General features: G+C 38.1%; 1 protein-coding gene across 1 annotated transcript in view; it reads left to right on the forward strand.

Annotated features, from left to right (window-relative positions):
* LOC102579842 (SWI/SNF complex subunit SWI3C) overlaps positions 1-9723 on the forward strand; it is an 18552-nt gene continuing 8829 nt past the window's right edge. Inside the window, exons 1-6 of the mRNA XM_006365474.2 lie at positions 1-205; positions 367-891; positions 2836-3371; positions 4020-4383; positions 4470-4543; positions 7876-8015. Of these exons, the coding sequence (XP_006365536.1) occupies positions 187-205; positions 367-891; positions 2836-3371; positions 4020-4383; positions 4470-4543; positions 7876-8015 (1658 nt within the window). The 5' untranslated portion in view covers positions 1-186. The remainder of the gene's footprint in view (positions 206-366; positions 892-2835; positions 3372-4019; positions 4384-4469; positions 4544-7875; positions 8016-9723) is intronic.

Below are 9723 nucleotides of genomic sequence, written 5' to 3' on the forward strand. Positions count from 1 at the left end.
ACAGCTGCGAAATTCCAAAAAAAGAGCTCAAAATTATCATCGAAGCATCAGAGAGACAATCCAATCCCCCCTTTCCCCATTTTCCTCTCTGTGTTTCTCTCTCTAAAACAACCAATCTCAGACCCCACAAATCTCTCCTTTAAACCCCTTCTTCCTCAGCACCCAAAAACCCAATTTCTCTCAGCAATGCCAGCTTCCTCCTCAGGTGCACACAAAAAAACCCTCTTCTTTTTGTTCGTAAATATGTATTTTTTTGAGTTTTTTTTTGAAATTGATTTGAAAATGGTTGATTTTTGTGCTAGAATTTGATGGATCCATGTGTTAGGAATTGATATAGGCGAAGCTAACTAGTTGTTGTTGTTGTAGAGACGAGGAATAGATGGAGGAAGCGAAAGCGGGAGCCTTTAATTTCGAGGAAATCGAAGAACCAACATGATGATGACGGGTTTGAAGATGAGGAGGATGAGGAAGACATTGAACAGCAGGAGATGGAAGATGACCATCAAAACCCTAACAATTCAGTGGATCGAAGTTACTCTGTTGAGTTGGTGTCAGAAAGTAGGGACCGGATTAGTGAGTTTCCTTTGGTAGTGAGACGAGCAGTGACTCGGCCTCATTCATCTGTGCTGAATATTGTGGCAACAGAGAAGGCTGGGCTGAGTGGGGAGAGCAGGCAGAATGGGTTGGTTTTGGAGAACATATCGTATGGGCAGCTTCAGGCGCTTTCAGCTGTGCCTGCAGATAGTCACTCTTTGTTGACTGAGGAAAGAGGAGGGGAAGGTAGTGGGAGTGGTTCATATGTCATCACTCCTCCACAGATATTGCCGGGTCGCGGTGTCATTAAGCATTATGGTAGTGCAGGTCGAATCCATGTCGTGCCAATGCACGCAGGTACTCATACAATGTGCTTATAGTGAAATTTTGTTGCATATCATTTCCATAGTTGATGGAACCTTTTTGTGCTTTTAAGTACCAAAATACTTGTTTGCTGGTGAATAATGATTTTGAGCAAGAAATGATAAGACCGTGAGTTAGAGTGGTATGTGTAAGATCTGTAGTATGCATTCTTTTTTAACAATCTGAAAAGGTCAACTGTTGGAAGTTTCTTAATTGTACTGTAGAAGTTCTGCATTTTCTGTCAGGACTTAACTACTTTTGGGAAATAAGGTAGTTGCATAGTCCAATGATATTGTTATTATTATTTCAAAGGACAATTATGATCATTGGATTTAATAACTTCCTAATTTGTTGAAATTTAAGAGATGAAGCAATCTCTGACCTTAGTATCTAGGGTAATTGGCAGTAATTCTATCAAATTAGTATGCCTGCTGGCAATGGGACCTTAAAGAGGTGTGGTATAGACACTGTTGCAATTTTATGAATCTTCTTCCACTTTCTTTTGAGTATTGCTGTCCTTCCAGTTCAAAGACAACGTCCTTCACCAGGAGTGTATCTTATAGAATAATTGATAGGTTAGAAGAGGTGTATGTGATATCTCACAGGGAAAATATGAATCTGTACAAGTTATTAGCTATGCAAACAAGAACTTGGAATCCTCTTTTGTACTTTACTGTCCAAGTCTAGTGTTGATGGCATACTTGTGAAATAGATGCTAGAAGAAACTTACCGAGCTAAACACTTTTTTGGTCCAACTGAACTAAAGACATGAATTCTAGATTTGCATGTGTGGACTGTGGAGTGCCTTAGTAAACTAATATTACTTATAATCCTTAGATTAACATCTGCCATTTTCTATCAATGTTATTTTTTTACATGCGCTTTACCAAATTAATTATAGAATAACCTCTTGAATCACCCAGATTTATCTCGAGGGGTGAGTGGCAGGAATCAATATTCTATAAAAGTAGTTTGCCTTAAGAAGGTCTCCTTATATTCCAATGGTGGTTAGTCTTTGACGAAGTTGCCTAGATTGCTAGGGGTATCTGTCTGAGAATAAGAAGTCTGTCTCTTGGCTAGGTTCAAAGAAAATCACGGTTTGTAAAAATGGTTATATGTGGATTTTTTTTGATAACCAAGAAATTCGTCAGTGACCTGCCCTTTGGACCAATCACAGCCTTCTAAACTCGGTGGATAATGGGCCCGCCCCTCTACCCTTCTCCACTTAAATACCGGGCTTCGCTTTGCATGGTGTGGGGCTTGAACCTGCGACCTAAGCCACAAATCCTCCACCTTTTGCCACTTGAGCTAGGCCTTGGGGGAAGTTATATGTGGATTTTTGGGAATCTGAATTCTTAAAATCACTTGGAAATCACCTGAAATGACACGTAGGACTTTGGTTCAGTGGTGAAGACTCAATATGCATTAGACACAAGTAACGGGTTTGAACACTGTCACAATCAAAGCCTGGTATTTAAGTTGGGAGGAAGGTAGATAGGGTAGGTTCGTACTCGAAGTTTCAAACCTATGCGACAACTGGACTGGTCAGAAGTCCACTTGGATTTTTTTCTATATGAAAACAATGGAAATGCTATGCTTGGCATTCATGGTGCATTTGACTTGAGTGCAGTATAAAGTATTTCTGGATACAAGCACACCTGCTGCTTATTTCTAGTATAGAGTAGCATTCTTGGATTTATATTTGGATTATGTTCTCTGTTACTTTTGAGACTACATGGTGGCTTAGTACTCCATTGCAGTACTTTTTAGAGTAATCATTGATTTCTTCTTAAAATGAATGTCGTCTGCATTGCTCATGGTATCCATGTGTAGGTCAGTTACTGCTTGAGAACCTTGTACTGGTGTCTTGTTTTTGTATTTTTGTTTATGGTCTCTGATCTTTGTCTAATTGGCCCTTTGTTATTCCTGTGCAAACAGATTGGTTTTCACCTAATACTGTGCACAGATTGGAAAGACAAGTGGTGCCACATTTTTTCTCTGGAAAGTCAGCTGAACATACACCCGAAAAATACATGGAGTGTAGAAATTGTATTGTTGCAAAGTACATGGAGTTTCCTGTAAAGCACTTGTCAGTTGATGATTGCCATGAGATCGTAGCTGGTATCAGTGCTGATGATGTAACTCGAATTGCAAGATTTCTTGATCATTGGGGGATCATCAACTACTGTGCTGTTCCTCCTAAAGATGAGGCCCCAAAAGATGGCACATATTTGTATGAGGACACAAACGGTGATCTCTGTGTTCCAGTAGCTGGTTTGAAGTCTATTGACAGCTTAGTCCAATTTGACAAGCCTAAATGTCGACTGAAGGCGAAAGATGTTTATCCTGAACTTGTGCGTGACTGCGATGATGACTCTGATTTTGACAACTCAATCCGAGAAATCTTGTCTGAAATTAGATGCAATTGTTGTTCTCGGCCTGTTCCACTAGCGCATTATCAGTCACAGAAAGAGGTATATCACACATCTACTGTTGTTTTTATTTGCTGGTTATGGCTTATATTGAAGAATCAGTAAATGCTTGTTAAGTTCTTTCAGGTATTTCTTAATGGAGCAAATTTTCAATGCCTTATTTGCTATTGTGGAGAGAAGAGAGTAGTTACTTTGAGAGCTTTAAGTACTTTGTAATAGGCATATATGTTGTTCATTTGGTGTTAAAGAAAGTTTACGTGCAGTAAAAAATTCTCATTGCTTGAATGCACAATAAGTTACCTTCTTGATCAGGCGAGAAGAAGACCAATATCAGCTTTTAGTTCCTTTGCCGCTCTTGCCTGGTAGAGAGATGCGGGATTCCATAAGATCTTGCTGTTTACTGATGTGTCAGAATTAGATTTAGCTGTTACCAGGGCTTTAGCAAAGAGGTTGTGAAAAGATTAACAGAAGAAGGAAAAACATTAATCTAAGAACCTTTCTTGCTAGCATAAAAGGATAATTGAGATTATGAATTTTTTCTCTCAGCAACATCATTTGGGGCAGAAATTTATGTGCGACTAAAAAGTTTGAGCTTCATTTGGCACATAGGCGCTGAATTACATGACTTCTTTTGATGAATATTGTTGAGTGGTGGATGCCTTCAACACTGACTTGCTTTTTCTTTGACAGATTGATATTCTATTGTGTTTGGATTGCTTCCATGAGGGTAGGTTTATTGCTGGTCACTCTAGCTTGGATTTTGTCAAAGTGAGCTCTATGAAAGATTATGGAGATCTAGATGGAGATACTTGGACTGACCAGGAAACACTATTGCTTCTCGAGGGAATGCAACTCTACAATGAAAACTGGAATCAAATTGCAGAACATGTTGGCACCAAGTCAAAGGCACAGTGCATCCTTCATTTTGTCCGCTTGCCTTTGGATGGTGCCTCATTAGACAAAATTGAACTTCCAGGTGCATCTGGTGCCTCTAGTTCTAACACAGGTGAAGATCGTAATAAATCCCATTCAACTTTGAATGGGAATCTTGCAGGTGAGACAGTGGACTCTCATTTCTCTTTATTATATGATCACAACGCTGAATCTTTAATACTCTTGCTTCATCCTGTTATGATGTAGGACCAAGCACTGGAAACCTTGATTCTGATAGCAAATTTCCATTTGAGAACTGTGGAAATCCAGTAATGTCTCTGGTAGGACTTTGTTTTTGTCAGCCTGCTCTTATGAAATGTTTATTCCTCTTGTTCATATGAAGATACTTTAGTTCCTAGTTTCTGCAAGGATATCTGTTGATTCTTGAGGAATGTTGCCTTCATTTTGTCGGGTGGGGAAGGGCATGTCACTTGTTTATAATGCAAATATGTTATTTGTTTTCTATAATTTGTTTCTCTTTTAGTATCCTTTTCCTTTTTGGTTCACCTCTCTCTGCGTGAAATCGTGGAGGGCGATGCATTTCCTTTAGAGCTTTAGAGGGTGTTTGGGTAAGCTTTTATAAGCTAGTTAAACCAACTCATAAACACGTTTTGACTTGCCCTACTTTGTTGGTGTCTACCAAATGTGCCTATATGCCTAGTACTTATTAGCCAAAATCAGCCAAAAGTCATAGCTTGTCCCCCCAACATATGACTTTCAGCTTATTAGCTTTTATCTTTTACCAATGTTATGCTATGTTATTCCTAATTCTTTTTGTAACCCCTGAAATTTCCTTCCCAAAACAACACCTCCATCCTCTCCATTTCATTGTTGTCATTTGTCATTTTCCATGTAGAGATGCTTCTAATATTTTAAATTTGAAAGTAGCTTTAGGGCATTTCAGTCACTTTACAAGAATAAAGTGCTTATTAGACTTTTTTACCACACACACCAACTGCTTTTTATCAATTTCACCAGTTCTATCCATACACAACAAGCGCTGAAGTATATTTTGTAATCAGTTTCAACAAATTTTGTAAGAATCTGTAGTTGTATTGATTAAAAGCACTAAGAGGGTGCAAGGCTGCAAAAAAAAAAGCATTCACAGATCAGTAGAAAAAGTATGTCCCTTCTCTTTTAGAGGGATCCTATCAGATCTAACAGTTCCTGTTTCACTTTCACTGGTTAAATTTTTTTACATGAAAGATAAAACAAAAGTAAACAAATTCATCTCGATCTTTTGAATAGAGCCTTCTTTGTCTTCAAAGCACCTAATAAGCCTTACTCTCCAAATAGACGACATACAAGAAGGCATAGTGTACCACCATTTCCTTTTCTTCTTGTTCTTACCCTTGATGTTCCAGTTTTTTAGAAACCCAATCAACTCTCTGGGCACTCCATTTAAGTCCCACCATGTCAAGGAGCAGTTGCATAATTGATCAGTGATGTAGCAGTGTAAAAACAAATGATCTATGCTCTCTGAACTGGATCCACACAAAAGCACCTGGATCACAATCGGTATCCTCTTTTTTTGGTAATTTCAAGCTTGCTTTATGAGCCACCAACCATGAGAATATATGTCCTTGTAAGAAGCATAAGTTTCCCAGATCTGTTTCTGAAGCCAAAAATTATTCTGAAGTCCTCCTGAAATCAAACTCTCACAGCGAGATTTCACTGTGAATTGACCTCTGCTTTCAGCTTCATCCTGTCCTGGCACTGTGACAGACCTTAGAATTTTCCAGAATCAGTAGCAGTTTAGCATGTCTACCGCAGTCATTCTTTATCTTCCTTCCATCCCATCTTGTAACTAATGTTGCCCAATAATTGTTGCCAGAGATTCCTCTAAATCCAGCGCTTCAAGGGATGTTTACAGCTGTAAAGATATGGCACTTGGGCCTAACTCAACCCCAAAAACTAGCTCATGACGGGAGGTTTGTCCAAGTCCATATAAGGAGACCAATTTCCCATCCCTCTACTGATGTGGAACTTCTTAACACTCCCCCGCACGCCCAGACCTCAACTGGAGCGTGAACTCTTCTAAATGGGGGGCCAACATCGGTAAACAACAATTTGGGATGGGCCTGACTCTGATACCATGTTAAATTAGGTCTTAGGCCTAACTCACACCCCAAAAGCTAGCTCAAAGGGAGGAGGGCTGCCCAAGCCTTATAAGGAGTCCATCCATCTCATTAACCACCAATGTGGGACTTTTGTCAATCTTTAACAACAGCTTTTAGTACTGCAGGGATCATCAACTCCATACTTTTCATTAACTACTTCTTTCTGTAAAAACCTTGTTCTTCAGATATGAACATCCACAGCCATTTCAACACCAAGTTGTTTTTGTATTGCTTCAAGTTTCCAATCACCAGTCTCCCCTCTTCTTTACTGGCTATAATAGTGGTCCATTTTACTAGGTGAGAATTCCCCCTTTCACTATTCTCTTGCCATAAGAACTCCCTCCTTAGTTTATCCAAACCTTAGCAGGTAGTGGAAATAAAGACATTACATAAGTTGTTAACGAATCAAGCACAATATTTACCAGTACTAGTGGAAATCAGCTTCAACACTTCAAACTACTTTTAATCAAAGCTTCGACTCTTAAAATTTCTTTTAATCAACTACAACTCACGGGCTCTTAGTACCATTTTAACACATGCCTTTTGAGTTCAGTTATTTCATTGGGGTAGGTTGGTAGAGAACTAGGCTATCCTTGTTCAGTTGTTTGTCTAACTTGCTGAAGGGTCCCATAATCCCCCTATGGTGAGATAATTGTCAAAATAGAAGTTAGCAGATGAATTATTTATGAGAAACATTAATGCAAGTCTTCTTCATGAGTTGTTTTCCTAAAAAGATCTTTCACATTGGTAAAAATGTTATAGCAATGAAACACGTAGGAATTCATTATGATGCTTTTTAACAGAGAAGATTCAGAGTTGAATTTTTGATAAAACTAAAATGTATAGATATATTCCTTTATTTGGCAAAATGAATGATATAATTTGCAGATGTGACTGACCCTTTTTATTTGGTTTTCTCGTCTATTGCAGCTTTCTTTTTTTGAATTTTTAAAATTAAATTATTTAAATATCTACCTGCTGTTATCTATTCACTGTTTCATTCAACTTACTGGAATGATCCATCAGATCCCAAATTATTAACTAATAGATACTGCATGTGCAACTGTACATGGCTTCGTAGAATTAAATAAGGGAAGGCCTTAGCAGCCCTGTCAATATTGAGGCTTTGGACCTGGAACTACCTGTTCTTAGGTTCAAGTTTTAGTAGAGAAATTTTGCTAAGTTTGAAGTGGTTAGTGTCTTGATTCTCTTAACTTGTGTATCTCATTCTGAGTCCTTCTCCAATAATTGATGGTGTAGACATTGCTTATATTAACATTTTGCTTTTATACTTGCTCATCTCTCCTTAGTGTTTTCATAACTTTGTGATATATTAGAATTTTTTGATGTGTGCATTATTAAGCAGCTGTTTGAATTACATTTAAATTGACTTTGCCATACCATCTAAATTATAGACAGTTGAGTGCTGAGGACCCTTATTCTGAGGTGGGAGCAAAAAGAAGAATTTTTTAGCTTTCTGTTGTCATCTGTAGGTTGCTTTTCTGGCATCTGCTGTTGGACCGAGAGTTGCTGCAGCATGTGCCCATGCATCCTTGGCAGCTTTATCCAAGGATGATACTTTAACTGCACCACGGAACATGACTCAGATGGATGGATCCACAACAAATAATGGGTATGTATTCTACTGTTTTTTCTTTATCAAGTATCAGAACTTGAAAGGAAATACATAAGTGAAGAAGACATGCTAAAAATAAAGGTAGAAGTCATCAGTAGCAACAACAAATAATATGATACCGAAGTAAAGGCAATAACAAGTAATAATAAAATATAAGAATAAGTAAGTATCTGCACTGTAAAACTTCTTAACGACAGTTGACTAATCTTTCCTTGTCAAAAGAACTCTTAAAGAAAGAAAAACACGGGGAGTATTCTATTTTTGGTTGTATAGGTTTATCTAGAACTTGAATTCTTGGCTCTCCATCCACATCCTTTGCCAGCAAATCAGACCTCTCTTTTGACATCCCCTCAACCTTCTCTTATTCGTTTCCAACTGCCCAAGTGTTTCTCCTCATTGTACCTTCTGCGTTAGGCATTTTGTGCTACATGAAATACTTTATTTCATCATCTCAACGGTCCCTTTTAGTAATCTTTTTACCTGTCAATTTTTTTTTACCTTTAGTCATCTCTGTTATTTTCATAACCCCTATGCTTTGGGAGCATTTAAGTCTAAGAATCTTGTTGGCTGCATCTATGGAGCTCCATTTTGGCTGATATTACCGAGCTAGTTACACCTTGGAGTAGCTAAGAGGATGCTGGAGTATCTTCTCCAGTTTTAGAGATACGAGCAGTCCATTATATGCACAGGTATACAGTGCTAAATGGAAGCAAAGAGTAGATCTGATTGCTATTTTTCAGTGCATAATTGGTTGTGTCGCCACTGTTATACTTGCTTTGTCACATAACGTTCCTGTCTGCATGGAACTGGATTGCAACCCATGTTTCTTTCACCTGTGGTAGAGAAACTATGGCGACGGATGTGTTGTCAAAGGTGCACTTAAGCCCTGAAGGGAGGCTCAAAACATGTTGAGCGCTTCGACTCGCTTAATGTGCGCTTCAATGTCTTCATTAAGGCTAAAAGACAATTTTTCCTTGCGAATAAGCGTTTCCCGAAGAGGCAATACTAAATAATTGGTATTTCACTTTATCATAATTGTTTTTTCATTTTCTTTGTCCATATATTTGTCAGTGTTATCAAAGGCACGCTTTAAGCATGCTTAAGCCCTGAAGCGAGGCTCAAAATGTGTTGAGCACTTCGCCTCGCTTTATGTGCGTTTCAGTGTCTTCAACAAAGTTCTAAGACAAACTTTTCCTTGCCAATGAGCCTCTTATGAAGAAGTGACACTAAACAATTGATATTTCACTTTAATAGTTTTTTGTGTAATTTCTTTGGTCATATATTTGCCATTCATGTTTATAATGATTAGTCTTGGACTAAACATATATATTTGTGTTTTTTCTCCCTTGCGCCTTTTTTCATTAAAGCCCACGCTTTATTTGCGCTTAAAACCCCCACTGACATTAGAGCCTTGTTGCGCTTTTCGCCTTTGATAACACCATTATTTGTTATTTATACTTATATTTATTAGTCTTGGACTAAATTTTTTTCTATTTCCGCCCTTTTTCCATTAAAGCACACCCTTGAGTTCTTTTTGCGCTTAAACCCCCCACTGACATTAGAGCCTTGTTGCGCTTTTCGCCTTTGATAACACCATTATTTGTTATTCATACTTATATTTATTAGTCTTGGACTAAATATATATATATAGTATTTGTTTTTTTCTACTTCCGCCCTTTTTCCATTAAAGCACACACTTGAGTTC

The sequence above is a fragment of the Solanum tuberosum genome, unplaced genomic scaffold (genome assembly GCF_000226075.1).
Source record: "Solanum tuberosum cultivar DM 1-3 516 R44 unplaced genomic scaffold, SolTub_3.0 scf00558, whole genome shotgun sequence".
Taxonomy (NCBI): domain Eukaryota; kingdom Viridiplantae; phylum Streptophyta; class Magnoliopsida; order Solanales; family Solanaceae; genus Solanum; species Solanum tuberosum.